This window comes from Danio aesculapii, chromosome 13 (genome assembly GCF_903798145.1).
Source record: "Danio aesculapii chromosome 13, fDanAes4.1, whole genome shotgun sequence".
Classification (NCBI taxonomy): domain Eukaryota; kingdom Metazoa; phylum Chordata; class Actinopteri; order Cypriniformes; family Danionidae; genus Danio; species Danio aesculapii.
In genome coordinates this window covers 8,843,893-8,861,116 of record NC_079447.1, presented here as the reverse complement: position 1 = coordinate 8,861,116, position 17,224 = coordinate 8,843,893, and the positions used below count along the sequence as shown (strand labels likewise).

Below are 17,224 nucleotides of genomic sequence, written 5' to 3'. Positions count from 1 at the left end.
GTGTAAAGTCCAGCACAAAGTGCTGTTAGTTGTGCGTTCAACCAGCAATACCCGCTCCACTGTCTACAACACACAAATACTCAAACTCTTTATTTGTGGACTTACTTTTGATAATAGGCTATATCATTACCTTTATCCTGATTCTATTTTTATTTTTATTATTCTATTTTTTTATTTTATTTTCTTTGTGTTATATCCATAATTGTTTGCACTACTGCCCTTTTTGCACTGTCTTTGTCCGCAGTGACGCTGCACTGCTTTGGCAATACGAATGTAAAGTTATTTGTCATGCCAATAAAGCACCTCAAATGTGAAAATAGCCTAGGCAACAAATAACAAATCGGAGTCTAATAATAAAATAAATGCCATTTTCATGTTCATACATGTGTGGGTTTTGACAATATGTGTTTAATTAAGCTATAAAGATTAGCCTATCAGATGAAATGCATAGTGACATTAAATAAATGTCTCTTTTGCTGAATATTTAATTAATCTATATCTTTAATATTTTTAAAATCACCTCGCTTTGGCCCAGAGAAAGAGGCGCGCGGCACCAGCGGACCTGTGCTTTCCCAAACAAAGACGTACAGTAACTTGCAGGTGAACTATGCATAGTTTTGGGGGGGAAAGAATATAGTGATGAGTGTTTCCCAAAACCCTTAGTTTCTCTGTCGCAGATCCATCATTTGAATCACGTCACTATTAACCCTGCTTTTATTTATTAAATGCTTCCCAACGCCGCATTTCTGTTGCGCGAAAAAAAGCTGCTGCAAATAAACATTTATTTTAGTTATGCCAATGCCATTTTAATAGTTTCATTATAGTAGTTGCTGGTGTGCTTCATCTGCGTGATTTTGATTTGACATTCTTCCGCTAAACTTGCACTGTCTTGGCGTAAATGGGCTGTGAACTGTTGCTATTGAGGCATCAAGGTGTTAATAGGCTATAGTTCTCTCTTCAACTTTCAGGTTTGAGGTGGGGGAAGAAGTGGCAGAGGCAATTCAAATGTACCATCTCTAAATTAAAAAAGGCCACTTACGCGGCATCTGTGTGTAAAGATTATTACCTTATTTTTATTTTATTACTATTATTTATTTATTCATTCATTCATTCGTCATTTATTTTCTTTTTGGCTTAGTCCCTTTATTAGTCTGTAATTGCCACAGCGGAATGAACCGTCAACTTATCAAGCATATGTTTTACGCAGAGGATGCCAGGAGGGCCAGCTGGGGCTTCGGGACGGAGTGAAAGGAGAGGCAGGACTTTGCCCCGAGTCTGGGAAAGATGGCTTGCCGTCTTTACACTAGTTTTCCGATGGCACACGAGTAACATGCGCCAAACACATGAACAAATAAGTTAATAAATAAGGGAAAGAAAACATCTAGCCTTATAGGCTGAGTTCTTTTTGATTTTAATCGCCGTTAAGTTTCCGTTTTAAATGTAAGGCTGTTGCATAAAATAATAAAATTGCATAAAATAATACAATTTTAATTTATAAGTGACTTTGCTGCGTCCCTCTTGATGTTTCAATAACGCATAATAATCTATACACCATATTAAAGACACTTAAATAGTCTACTTAACACTTTCCTTAAGATCACAGAATAATATGCAACATCTAATTCCGGGGATGTTCTGGGGGCAGGGTTTGCATGCAGCTAGCCCGACAGTGAAAACGCGACATGATTTCGGCCTCACTGATGCCCATTAACACCTGACAGACAAGCTTTTAGTTATGAGAAGGGGGAAGGGGTCTCCACTCTTAAGTGTTTTTCACAAACATGAATACACAAAATCCAAAACTCCGACATAGGACGGATGGCGTAACAAAACCTATGCGTTTAAAAACGAAACCGCATTAAATATGGGGCCTTATGAAAATGAATGTTTCTATGCACAACAACTTTTGAACTGAACTAGGCTACCTGTTAGGGGTGGGCGATATGACCTAAAATTAATATCACGGTATTTTTCATCTTTTGAACGGTGATGGCATAATATCATGGTATTACTTTCAATAGCAAAATAATATACATCTCAAGGAAGAACGGACAAAAGAAAGTCTCACTTCTATCACTCTTTAAAAGTTTCGGTTTGGGTCATTGTAAATGCTCAGTCTCGTTATGAGCTGATCTTCATTTCTCTGTGTTGGTGGAATAAAGCAGGCGAGTCAGCCGCACCAATTTATGAGCAGACAGAGCAGGATTCTCGCGATGACCACCAGCGCAATTCCGCTCTTTGTTATGAGCCGTAGTTTCAGTGTAAACTTAGTAAAGGTGAGTTTCTTTGGCAATGATGTGTACAGTGTTAGACTTTATATTTAGCGGACATTTGCGCTGAACACGCGGTGAATGCAACGCATCGAGATTCGGGCACCTTCTCCGAAAACACTCGATTGATCTCAGCTGGTGGATCAACATTTACCTCATGTCATGATCGCTGTCATCTGCGCCATTATTATTATTAAAACTTTAAGTGAGGTTTGCAAACCTGTGCACTTTTCTGTGAACCGTTTGCATTTCCTGCAGTAACAAAAGCTCCCTGTTTATTATATTCATTACATTCAGACACACAAATGCTCCCAAATATATTATGAGGGCGCATAGATTAAATTTCGGGCGCTCATGCGACCAAAATGGTTGCAATTTCGAGCCCTGTAGTATAAGGACATGTATTCAGACCACAACTGATCGTTTGAAGAAAATTGAATGCCTTATTATTTAGAATTAGCTATTATTGATGTAAATGCAGCCGTTCAAGCCGCGCAAAATTGATTTATTACGGTATTGACGGTATTAGAAAATCCATGTCGTGGCGCAATGTCACACCGGTGATGACGATGACGATGGGTTAGTAATTATATTATAACTGGTTATGTTCAGGTCAATGAAATAATACCTTTAATAAATAAAATATGTTCGTAAGAACGTGGTGGGCCAGTGATTCCGTCGCTGTCATCAGTGGTTTAATGAGCTCAGGAGAATTCTGCTTTGCATTTTTCTATGCATTACTAACATCACTAAACCAGACATTTGTTTTATAAGTTAACCAAATATTCGCAGAGATTCAGCAGTTTTTTTTCTGACGCGTTTGCCAGTCATGCCAGTCAGTGGAAAAAAAAGTAACCGTGGCCCTGTTTGCAGGTATTAATATTCGTTTTTTCGTCAATCTGATGCAACTTTTATTATTTATACAGGACGTTAAAATGCAATTAAAAGTTTCAAATCAATTAAACTCAATTTATAGAAAGGCTAGCCTATTTTATGCATTAAATATAACTATTTTCCTTTATTTCTGATTAGACCATGCATTTTAGACTATTTTACAATTGTAATATGTGCATATGCTTTTTTTAAATAACATTCGTTTAACAAATATTTTAGCACATCGAAAGTAATTAAGTGACCTGTTTTTTTTTTTATTAAAACCTTTATGCAAAAGGATCAGAGGATAAATTATCGTAGGATAAACGTATATGGAAAAACACCAATTGACGGGCTCTGCTTTCGGTTTTAAAAGAGCCAAGCAGCTTTAAAAAATATAATTTGCTGAAGAGAAATGACAGGAAAAAAAGAAAGAAAAAGATTAAATATATAGTGACTGTTAAAAGAACATTTCTCTTTAATATATTCTTTCGACTCCGAAACATCAGCTAAGATTATGATGAATGAAGGAGTTTCTCTATTTCCTGCTTCAGCAGTGCGTCCCGGTCCCGCAGGTTATGAACGAGGAGGCGGAGAGAATGCGCTGTTTAGTTTCGGCTTGATATATTTAAATAAAAACTAACACCGAACTGCTTTATAGCTCAAAAAGTTAAACTAAAATGCACAACTCTTGTTGGTTGCACCCGCGGGATGCACAATGAAACGCGCCATTATTTTAATTCTATATTCGTGAAGAATGAGCCATGAGATTGAGATTTTTGAAGGTGCTCTTTAGCGGCGAAGTTCCTGGCAGAGTAGCGAGTGAAAAAATGTGCATAAAGAAATTGGACAAGAGGAATAACATTTTAAATTATATAACAAGCATAGTATTCTTTCTAATCCTCGCCCAGTTTTAATACAAGTTGTGTTTTTTTAATATTTGTGGCTGGGAAGTTTATTAAGAATATATTTATAATTATATATTATTAAATAATTCCATAATTTTATATATATATATATTTATTTATTTATTTATTTATATATTTATATATATTTATATATATATATATATATATATATATAGAGAGAGAGAGAGAGAGAGAGAGAGAGAGAGAGAGAGCAAAAATTAATTTTTATTATACTTTTAGTGATCTGCTTAAGGTAGGTCAATTATTTTTTTTGCTTTTGATGAAGCAGCATTCAACTTAAGCTCTTTAGACCATGCCCCTGACGGTTTCTCAGTGTTTCGCCGCAATATCTTTAAATAAATTATTTATTTAGGCATATTTTCATTATTAATTTATTTTCATTATTCGTTTATTATTATGTACAATAATTCAGACATAAAATAAGATAGTAAAATATAATCAACAACGAAAATGTAAATAAAAAACATAAATAAAAACATAAATGAAAAAGTCTTGTCTTAGTCCTATCAAAACGGCAAACACTAAAAGCAGGCTAAAAGACTGCTTTATTTATTTATTTAAGACTACTTATTGTACTGAATGTTTGTGCTTTCATGTTAGTTGTCTTTTATTTCTTCAATTCCAAAACGAGTCCTCTTTGCACTTAAAAAGTTTACAATAAAGTGTGTTAACAAATTTTAAATGATTAATGAAGGACTTATAATGCTTTGACCTATTGTTTAATATCATTTACAAGCACAGTAGCATATTTAAAGCTGCTGTAAAAGCTATTTCTTTCCGTTCGCTTCCCGTCCCTTTGCGCCCCCTGGCGGCTTTTTCACAAACTGCGATCTTACACTAAAAACAGAGCAGCATTTATTTCAAACGGCGGCGGTATAAGCCACGGCGGTAATAGCCACTTTGAACTCTCACCTACTGTATACACACGAGCCTGTCCGACTGTCAGTCAATGGCAAATGAAAACGTCCCTTACCTCAAAACTCTGAGCATTATAAGAAAAAGACAACACAATGTACAGTCGGAAGTGTAGCATGCATTCATAACGTTTTTTTTGCGCAGCGACGCTACTTTGAATGAGTCCGTTTTACTATACATTAAACAGCAACTGCGTTTCACGAAAGACAGAGTTAAGATGCCGTTCTTTTATCCCACGTGGATGCTATGAGGATAAACACAGGACCAAGACCTTAAGTATGGTGAGAATGAATGAATGACAGCTTCTAAAATTGTCTGAGAGGCATCCCCTTTTTGCCCAGTAGGTCCACCTTGTGTTTTATCTGCTAATGTACGCTATTTTTAAAAGATAAATATAATGTATGAAACTACACATTATTTGTATTATTTTATAATACCTATACATCTGATAAGCTTTTTATGCTAATGGACAATGCACAGATATTGAATCTACCAAGCTTAGTTTACAATATTTGCAATAATTACATTGTTCTTCTTACATTAAATCTAAATCCCAAATATCAGAAATGACAGCAGATTGTAAAGATTTAATTAATGTCAGTTTTAATGTTGTAGATTAATGCACTTCACAGATTTCATTCATTCATTTTCCTTTTGCTTTTTCCTTGGTCTATCACAGCGGAATGAACCGCCACTTACTTGACAGTTTATATATTTTAAATTTCAGGGGGTTTGTGTAACGTGTTTTATGTTTGGTAAAATAATTTCTAATTGCAGCAGAAGTGGAAAATTTACAGTGTTAAAAAACAAAGAATTGTCTAAAGTGACATTTAAAAAAGAAAAAACTATTTTATTACCTTATCATTACATGTAGAATTAAACTTCTGAACCTAAATATAGGAGCCTGATAGAAAAAGCTCATTTACAAGAAAAGAGGTCTGATGGATTTAGAGGGTTTTGCATCTGAACATTTTATATATATATATATATATATATATATATATATATATATATATATATATATATATATATATATATATATATATATATATATATATACTGTATATAGTGTGTCCACAGACATATTGTTGTGATATAAACACAATAAGTCTCTTTTTTTTAATTTACAGACGTTAAAATAGGATTCAAATTCCTCCCATTATGAGGCAGACCACATGTGACATAGGAGTGCAGTTTCCTTGCCCGCTAAATTGATTGACAGCTGCGTATTAGCATGTTTGCGTAGTAACGCGTATAATCATATCAACAAGACAGGATGTGCGCAAAGCAACCGGGATTAAAAGATGTGTTTAGCTGTCTGTGATCATCAATCAGCATTAAATGTGATCAAGAATGAGTTTTACAAGTTTAAGACGTTTTTAAAACAGTGCATGTTAATGAATTGCAGTGATTTCGCCATCTTTATCATCACATGTCAGTACAATTATAATAGACGACACTTCAATCCCGGTTTGTGGACAATAAATCAGGTTTATTTTGTACATTAACATAAAGAATGTCCATACAGCAGTGGATATTAACATGTGTCCTGTCACATTTACCGCGCAAAAACATTAAACGCGCACACTCTCACTGTAGTATTTCTCACAAACGAAATCTGCTTTCTTCATGTCTGTCACTTGTTTATCTGACAAAGTCGGAGATTAAGTTACACTCTGACAGGCACGTGGGAAAGTTGGGCGGGAAGAACTAGCATTAAAGGCACAGGCCACAAAAACAGCTACATGGTGTTCAGAGCAGAAAATTCCAATATTCAGAAAGGTAAAATAAGTAATCTGATGGGTGTTTTGAGCTGAAACTTTACAGACACATTGTGGAAAAACAAAAGACTTATCTTGAATCTTGAAAAAGGGGTCAAATATGTGCCCTTTAAGTTAACACAAAAAGTACAATTTTTTCATTTGGTTTGATTTCTGCTTGATACAATAAGTTTATGAGTTACCCTAACTCTTTTCATTAAGTCAAAGTAACTTTTGTTTTTAAATCATTAGTTAAAACTAACTTATTTAATTAAGTGATTTTCACTGTTAGGTTTTACAGTGTAGTTAAGCCTTCAAATCGCACTATAAGCTGAATTCTACCCAGCAGACATGGGACATCAACATGATTGACGTTGTACTCCACTGTCACGGGATGCTGCATTTTGTTAGGAAATGAAATCGGGTTGACGCCAAAGCTCAACGTCTGGCTGACGTCAATGTCCAACCTCAAACAGATGTTGCATTTTGGTTACTTTCCAATGCAACCTAAAAACAACCAATTATCAATGTCTAATGATGTTACAGCTTGATGTTGTGTGGACATTACCACTATGACGTCTATCAGACGTTGGATTTTGGTTGGCATACCTGATGAATAAATATAATTTTTTTTATGTCAATTTTAGATGTTAGCACTATGTGGATTTTAGTCACTCTCCAACACAACCTAAAATCATCAAAATACCAACATCATTTCACGTCATTATTGGATGTCAAAATAACATTGTCTTTAGACACTGGCAATCTAAATCTAACCTAATATTAGAGTCTTATAACATTGTGTGTTTGCTGGGTAGTATCCTGCAAAATTACTAGTAAAATTGTATGTTCTGTCATCATTGTAAAGACTAAATAAAGTTATTAAAACTATTATATTTAAAAATGTTGAAAAAAAAGTCATAATTTAAAAAAAAAAGTCATAATTTTCTGTGAATTTAATAACACCAAACAGACACGATGCAGATCTTTCATGTTTATTTATTTATACATCTTGGAGTCATATTTCAAATATATTTTTCCTCTAAAATAGTTCATTACATGACAGAGAATATACAACATCCAGCACTACAAGTTGCTCTTTCACTTGTGCACCGGTAGAGCTAAAAACAAACAAACAAACAAATATACATACGAACAGAAAAAACTAAACAAAGAAACAGAAACAGTCTCTCTCTGGTCTGAACGCTTTGCATACGACGCTGCAGTCGGTCAGAGCTGCATCGTCCACTAATGGTCAGGTCAACAGCACATTCAGCACTGAGGGAGGATCCATTCTGTGTGACGGACCTTCAGGAGTGGCCAAGGGATTTGATTTTTTAATATTTATAATAAATGAGTGAGTTAATCAATAATAATTTAAAAAACATATCAAGGGCATATTTCATTTTTTTTTCTTAAATTATCAGAATTATTTACGTTTCCCTATTAGATAAAATGTAATAATAATAATAATAATAATAATAATAATAATAATAAACATTATAACGTTTTTAAATGTTGCCTATGACTAATGATTTTTATCCCAAGTAATAGTTTTTGTTATACATAATTTTCTATATGACAAAAAAAGACAAAAAAAAAACTGTTTAAAAAAGTTTCATGTAAAAAATAAGTGTGAATTACTACTAATCAAATAAAAGAAAAAATATATAAAAGAAAAATGCTATAAATATTTAAAGCAGACTTACGTTTTCCTGTGCACATGGGTCAATGATGGAATGTCCATTTATGGTTTTCACATCAAATCAAGTTTATAAATTATCTTTATATATCCTTAATTAGCGCATACAATCTATCTTTTGTGGAAATGTCCAAAATATAGGTTCCACCATCATGTATTGTAACTGATATATCAGTGTACAAATGAAAAACAACACATGTTCTGACCTGTAGGATTGTCCTATAAAAATAAAATGATATTATAATAATAATGCTGACAAATTTATAAAAAACCGAGTGCTCATACAAATCTTCCACTCCAGTTGAAAATGGTTAACAACTTAATGATTTTAAATGACAATGAATTTTTTAGGACTCCAATGTCATCCTTAAAAATACAGACATCACTTTTGCTTTGACGATAAATAATTAAATAATAAACAACATATCACAAAAAAATAAAGCATATTACTACACTTTTACTTATGTATATTATTTTAGGGGTGAAATATGACCCTGATATGTCTTTTGTGAGGTTCCCCATATGTATTTTTATTAGATACAGTATAACGCAGTAGTCAGTATCTTGGAAGGAATGTGGCAGTAACATTAGTATTTATTAGGATTCAAATGGGACTGCTGACAGGAAATGGTATTTCTAATGGTACATTCTACTGTGTCTCCTCCAGCTGAGAATGCATGAAGACATGAGTCTTATGCTGGGTTCACACCAAACACTGCGTCATTCGCTTTTGTTTACCTTTGTTTTTCTCTTTAACTTGCACAGCAGGCATAAATGAGGATTCACCTTTATTCTGGTGTTTGCATTGGCATTGTATTTAATCTACTTACATGAATACTAAATGCTGCATTTGGTGTGAACCCAGCATTACATTCGGACACATCGATGATAGATGAAAAGTGCGTAAAATGTCACATTTTGAGATTTCTCAGTAGCCAGGTGTCCATCATAACATGAAGCAAGTCCTATTTAAAGATTAAAACGGAAAATAGAAAATATCTATAGCGTATTAGGTGTGTTTCCATCAAGTTGTTATGCTGGGTTCACACCAGAAGCAAAGAATTGTCACTTGCTCTAGATTAGGGCATGTTTTTTGCCTCATACAAAGTTTCCCGTTGAGCTCAATTTCTTGAATTTGCGCAAAAAATGTGATTGAAGCAAATTCAGGGTGTTTGTGGCAAACACGTCATGCATTCCACATCATCTCCACCACCTGGCGTAAATTTCTAAAATTTGTTGTTAATAAATTTTAGATAATCTATTGTACATAATCTACTTGCCATGAATATTTAAATTTGCAGTTGGTGTGAACCCAGCATTAGCGCAGCTGACTGGAGTATTGGTAACCTAGTAACCAACAGTAAACAAGGCACCATCAGCATAAACAGCTGATTGTTTACTACATCAGAGTTTATTCTGCAAATGTAATACTCTCTCCCATTACTCACATTAACACTTTTCGCACAAGTTCAAAACCTTTGTGCAAATTAAGGGATTTTTATTTGAAGTTAGTCAATGTGATACTTCAAAATGTGCATTAACACAGAGTGATGAAAAACCAGCTAATCAAAATTAGACTTCTCAATAACTGTGAATGATGCAAGTAAATACTAATGCCTCTTTAATTGTTCTGCAACAAGATGTGCTCACTCTTCATAATTCATAAGAACAACGGCTTTAGATATTGGCTATGTTTACATAGCAACATAATAACAGAATACAAGTTATAAAACTATGCAAAATTATGTAAAAAATTAAAACTTTGGGAAAGTCTTGACAGTTTAAACTAAAAACTAACTTTTTATATGAATTTTCATGTATTCATTGTTTTTTTATTGCCAACGTATAAGGAACATGTCACAACTTACAAAATGACAACATTTCCATCCTAACATCAAGCAAGTATTTTCAAACTTTGCAAAAATGTGTAAAAATTAATCACAAATGTGAGTTATGTGTGTTTCCATTAACCCTTTCACGCGTACGATCACACAGGTGTGATCAGCCTTGACTGGTCCATGAAGCATATGATCACACCTGTGTGATTAGAACGTTTAAAGCGCACGTCATCAACTGCTAAAATTAAGATCTGATGACATGCGCTGAGGCACAGAAAGAGATGCGCAGAGCTTGTCATAAATCACAGTTTATCCATGCTTTCAAACAAATAACATTTATTTTAGGTTTCAGAAATTCAATTTTACATAACTAGAAGCAAAACTGACCATTTAATGTTTCCAAAATACACGCGGATGTCTATGGAGATGGCAATAATAATTATTTTTCAATATAACTGGACGATGTGCTCTATTGTTGTAAGATATACACTGTTTATGTTACTAGAATATTTTCTCTTCCTTTCACAGATAAACAGTTGCTTACCTTCATTTATTTCGGAAGAAATCTATAAATAAACATGACGTAAATCCAGCAGCTCGTATCTCTCCTGCGGTTGTTACTAGAAGGGATACAGCTGCGATTGGATGTTAACAAGTATTTATATTATTTATTAAATTACGCATTTAATTGTATTTTATTAGCAACTGCCCCTACATCAACCCTAAACCCAAACCTCACGGTAATGTAAAAATATTATTTGCTGTACAGTGTCACAACATTATGCTATATTGACGTGAGTATCCTCAGCTGTATCCCATCTAGATCTCACCGTGCTGCAGGAGAGGGAGAGGTCTAGATGGGATACAGCTGAGGATACTCGCTTCAATATAGCAAACATTTTGTGACGCTGTACAACAAATAATATTTTTACATTGCCGTGAGAGTTGGGTTGAAGGTCAATGCAGCGGTAGATGCTAATAAATTAATGCGTAGTTTACTAAATAATATAAACACTTCTCATTAACTACAAATTGCAGCCGTATCCCTTCTAGCAACAATGGCGTCACCCATTAATCGTCATATAACACATAATATGATCTATATTAAGCTGTTTAAAATGCAAAATATATGTTGTACCGCATATTTTAGAATCGGAGTATCAGAAATTTCACAATATTATTAGCACATTTTTCAGTATTCACAGCAAAGGGCAAAATGAAACAAAATACGATATATACATAGATCATTAGGGCTGGTGGGTCATGTGATAAACTTGATGTTTCATCATGGGAACTGTAGAGCGTGATGGATTTTAAGTAACGTTCACAAAAAAGATAACTTGCAGAGTATTTAAAACTCACGCGTGAAAGGGTTAAGTTTCTAGAGCAGCCGACGGTAGCATTGGTAACCTAGTAACCAACAGTAATCAAAGCAAGCATAATAGAGTCACATGGGTGTAATGCTCAATATGTCTGAGTTTATTCAGCAAATACGTTTCCATCTCACATTATTCACACTCTTAAGTCCAAAACCACCTTAATTTTCTCAAATTAAAGGATTTTTATTTAAAATTTGGCATTTCCATCACTCGTTTCTCATGCGATACTTAAAAAAAAAAAAAAGCACATTAACATAAGATGATGGAAACCCAGCTCATGAGAGTCTGTAGATGTTTGAAGTTCACTTAACGTCAATGTCAACACTCAATGTCAATGTGTTTTGTTGTATTCTGCAATTATAGTTGCGTGTATGTGAATGTGCATTCACAAACGTCTATACATCCTCAGCTTTTCAGTGCCATTTACATTATAATATCCTAATTTGACAACGCTAATATTATTAAGCTTTCCAGCTCTGCTTAGCATCCATTCTAAATTCTGCACATTTACAATGCAGGAAAAAAAGGCCTGCCAGTACGATTTGACATTCGAATTAGATTTACATTCACATTCATTTGTTCATCATCAGGGGTTATGATGCAAATCCTGTGATACTGAACTGTATAAAAACACTTCCATCATCATCATCATCATATATTGCACGTTATTTAGATCCTCAGCCTTGTATACAAGCACTGTCTGAATAAAACAATCAGAAATGAACACAAAACCAAGCATTGACAGACATGGATGATGGGTACGACAAGAAATAATACGTCGGAATATTTAAAGGAAACATTTGGATGGCGTAACAATTTCGTAACATACCCCCTCTGTTTATTGTTGTGTCTCGTTCACCTTCTTGTTTCAAATCGAGTCGTTTGTCCTACTAAACCTAACATGGCCTATAAACAATAGCGGATTATACGTGACATGAAGTGAAGGCATTGTGCAAGAGTTCGGTTACGGTAACATACACGAGGAACAGTATTAGAGCCGCGGGAGTGTCTTTAACTGTAGGAGAACCTGGACGGGGGCTGAACTGTTCCAGGTCTTGTTTCATGTTACCTATGGATTTACCTGAGGAGCGAGTCTATGATAATCTCTTCAACAGCGACAGACGTACGCCACGTTGGGATAAATATGGTACTGGTTAAATATGAGCGTGGGCGGATATTACAAGCTGGAAAAATGATCTTGCGCATTTTATGTTTGTAAACAGACTTACCTTAAAGCTCCACTGTCAATGGAACCTACGACTTATGAGTAATACTAGAGCAAAGCAATTGAAATATACTGTATATATATTTATATATATATGATTGCACCATAACATCTAAGCATACGCAAATCTGGACACTCAAACAGAGGCACAAATGGTTCCTTCTTTTTTTTTTTGTCATATGCTCTTCTTTTATTGTGGTGATGAGAGATGGGATGAAGCTAAGGGGAGTACTTGAACTTTTCAAAAAAGGACTGAAAAGACACACGCGCACACAGTCTTGGTATTTTGCTCACACTGTTGCTTGAAGATCTGACATTGCGTATTGCTCTTGTACTGTAACCATGTGCTTGAATGATATTTTCTGTCATGTGACTTATTTATAAAAAAAAGAGCTTGAGGGAGGGTGGCCTATGTGTTTTTGAACTATTGAGGAATTGTAAATTCATTGATGACAACATATTGCATCTGAACCTGAACCACTGGCATCTGTCACTTAGGCTGCATTCCATTCAAAGTCGCATGTGGGATTTGAAAAAAAATAATAATTCATTGGATTTACTACATTTTTCTTTTACTACATACTAGAAGGTAAGTGGTTGTAAACAATTTATATAGGCTGAACTAAAAGAAACTAAATTTAGTAATGTTCTTAGTTCAAATTCAGTCCATATAATATGTTTGCAACCACTTGCCTTAAAAAAAAATCATAAATCCAATGAATCATTTTTTTCAGTGCCTTGAATTGCCAGATATTTGTAAGATAATCTATATATGAGAAAGTAAAATGCTACTGTTTGCTGTGATATCATTGGTTGATTGTCAGAAAAGAGGTCCCTTAAGGCCCTGATATACTTCAAATGGAACTGAAGGATGAACTGAAATGACGTCAATTCAAATCTGGCCAAAACGAAGTTTAAAAAGTTGACAAGCAAGCTTTGTGAAGTTTTAAAAAACTAATTTGAGAGGAGCATATGGTATGATTGAGCGTGGCTGGACTCTCATCCGTAATCAGCAATAATCCAATCAGATTAATCCAAGCCCACAGTAAATAGACTGATTTTGCACTACTTGCCTTATCTTTATTTTGGAAGAATCCCCCTTCCACCCCATCTCCTCTTTTTACCAAGTGGGAGTCCTGGACTCAATTATCTCTAAGCTTAGGATTCTCTCCGGGGACAGCATGCCAAACCTGCTATTAGCGTCAAGCAATATATAAGTGTTAACTCTTAAATTGTGAGAGTTTATTTCAAATCCTAAACTCCTTTGAGCTAGCTTAGCTCACTAAGACATTTTCTTTTTTTTTTTTATTCCTAACATGTCTTTTAAATTTCTAAGGTATACACCAAAATTAAAATTCTGTACCCAACCCAAACTTGGCCAAATACTGAAACCAAAAATGCTTTGTAATATATATATATATTTTTATTTGATTAAATATTGTTAATATTAAATTTAACTTAACTTAGACTATATTGACTTAAACACAAGTGAAAATAATAATCCCATTTTGAGTCAACAGGCACAGTAGCGTTGTTGCAAGCAGCATTAATAACTACTATTTCAAGAGTTCACACTTAGTTATTGCTTGACATTAATTTGCAGATTTGGCATGCTGTCCCGGGAGAGAACCCTGAGCTTGGAGATACTTTAGCCCAGGGTTCCTGCCAGGTCATGTAGCATGATGGGGGGGTTGAAATCAGGTAGGTCTTCAGAGCTCCTCCTGGAAGAGGGGGAAGGGGTGGATGGGGAGTTTCTTCAGAAATTAAGCTATAAAAAGGTCAGATGAATGGGCTTATTTATTGGAGGCTAGAATTCATCTGATTGGTCTAGCAATAATATCTGATTGGACTAGCAATGATTATTGATGTGAGGTCAGCCACGATCAATCATATCACATACTCCTCTCGAAATTATAAAACTTCATATAGTAATGATTTGCTGCCACATTATTTGAGCAGGCATGTTTTGTTTTTTTGCTTGCTTTTTCAGTTCAAGCTTAGATAAGTATGGTTTCATGAACAGAATATCCACTGAAAAGAATATAGAGCTCTTTTGAACTTACGGAGTTCAAAAATAGTAAACTGTCCATCATTGCCCTCAAACCAAAAAGAACTTCATTTAAACTATACAAGGGCCTTTAGAAACCAAATTGGAGGATAAATGATGCTACACAGTGCTAGCATTTGCTCTGCAGGTGTTCATTTATATGCAGTTATTGTATGTGCATTTGCTAAACATGTTTTATCGTCATTTGATGTAGGAACTTTGCCCAGCTTATGTGTTTTATTTACTTAAGAGTGAATGTTTACGATAACGTGGGTGTATGTCACCATCTTAATTAAGTGACTTTGTGGCAAGCTATTGCAATTATCCAAGTAGGAAGCTGTAAAGCGAGACTTTGGAAGTAAATGGAATGCAGCATTATTGTAGGATGCTTCAACATTGATGAACCAACTTTTAGGTCAACTAACTTCTAAAAGAAAAAAAAGGTTTGTTAAAGAGCTCGCACATTAGTGCAATTTCTCTCTTACCCTATGCAAAATAACATTCTTGAACATTAAAGCCAAGAGTGCAGTTTGTCTGTCCAGAGGCGTCCATCTGTCATATGCCCATATTCACAAAGACAAGAGCGTACATTGCAGTCAGAGGTACAGTCCTATTGCTGATTGAGAACGACAGACCTAACGAGTCAACATTCTCCCGGCAGTTTGATTGAAGCTAAAGTGATCATTCTCTTACATTTGTCCAGGTGCTTTACGGATCTTGTAGATTGAGGGTGAGGTAACTGATGCTTTTCTGGTCCAAAATTCACATTGTGTTGTTTTTACCGAATTCCACCTCGTAACAAAACTGAACAGCAATGCAGCAGTGGCACGCGGTTTCTGGTAAAGAAAGCCAAACGACAAGAAGTGTACAGCAAATCCAGACTGACAGAATACTACGTAAAGGAACCCAAAATACTACCAAAAAAAGATATAAATTTGTGCTTCTTTAGTTTCACATTGTCATAGTCCTAGAAGTTGCAGTTGGAATTTATCTTTAGTCTTTTCTGCAGCTTGATACTTTCCAAAACAGTATATCATATACACGTGCATGTACAGATCCATCAGTAACTCTGTCAGTCCATTCCTCACCGTTATTCCTTGCATTCCAAAGGGAATCACATCTCCATGCACTTGAGTCCGTGGAAAGAGTCGTTTCATTTGGGGAAAGGGCGTTCCTGTCGTTCTTTTAGCCACCTATTCATCCTGTAAGCCCTCCGTCATCTTTGGTAACAGTTGACACTTTTGCGTGTCAGATACATACACTAGGAAAACGGGACGAGTGAGGTGATGTTAAAATAAATCACAATATAAACCGAGGCTATTCTTATAAAAACATAAAAAGGTGCCACATAGCAGATATAAGCTCAACAAGTGACCTTAAAGATGACGAGAAAGAAAAAGTAGACATGGTGTGAAGGCAAAACCAACAGGAATCACAGGAGGAAATGAGGGAGGCAGCAGCAGGAATGGTGGTCACGTGTCGGGGGGCAGTAGTTATTGCTGCCGCAGGGGACGTCCTACGCTGGCGGTGTGTGCTCGGGGGTCATTTGTATCATCTGAGGAGGAACGTCAGGCAGATTGTGCCGAGCAGTTGGACCATCACAGGAAGAAGGTGAAGGTTCTGGTGTGTCCCAGACAGAACTGCTGTGAACACAAAGAGAATCACTATATTACACTCTTTACACTACAACTGATTAACTTTTGTACATTTCACCACTTTATATTGACAATAGAACAAGTAAGCATTTTGGAAGCAAGGGGTGCTGTAAATGGGGGGAAGGTTAGGATGATCCCAGGGCTTTGGATTAAAGAGAGATTCAACACACGATTTCTACAAAGGAGAACCTGGAATGGAATCGAGATTTTTAGGACAGCTAGAAACCATAGCGGAGTCCCAAGTGGGATTCAAAACGGCATCTCCTACATGAGTATCACTACTTGAAATGAATCAAGTATTGCTCAAAGGTTGTTAAAGGAGACTCAAGAAATATGTGGAAGAAATACATCCATAGGGGCTTGCATTGCAATCAAGATCTACACATTTCTGTTGTATCAGTCCATGGCCTCTGTACTAACCTAGGTCAAGTTTTAAATATGAAGTCTTCCTAAGAAAACTTCTCATGATTGAATATAGTCCCAAAGTTCTGTAAAATGTGACCATAGGTTTCCTGAGACAAATGTTCAAACTTGCAATCTTGGTTGGCTAATATTGACTCTGGGGGCATTTACCCCTGGACCGTAAATGCCCCCAGAGCACAAGTTCCATCATTAGTTTGGTCTTCTGCTT

At 35.3% G+C, this 17,224-nt stretch overlaps 1 protein-coding gene across 1 annotated transcript in view; it reads right to left on the bottom strand.

Moving 5' to 3' along the window:
* Nucleotides 1-15,028: 15,028 nt before the first annotated feature.
* LOC130240014 (MAM domain-containing glycosylphosphatidylinositol anchor protein 1) overlaps nt 15,029-17,224 on the bottom strand; it is a 318,227-nt gene continuing 316,031 nt past the window's right edge. Inside the window, exon 9 of the mRNA XM_056471429.1 lies at nt 15,029-16,581. Within this exon, the coding sequence (XP_056327404.1) occupies nt 16,490-16,581 (92 nt within the window). The 3' untranslated portion in view covers nt 15,029-16,489. The remainder of the gene's footprint in view (nt 16,582-17,224) is intronic.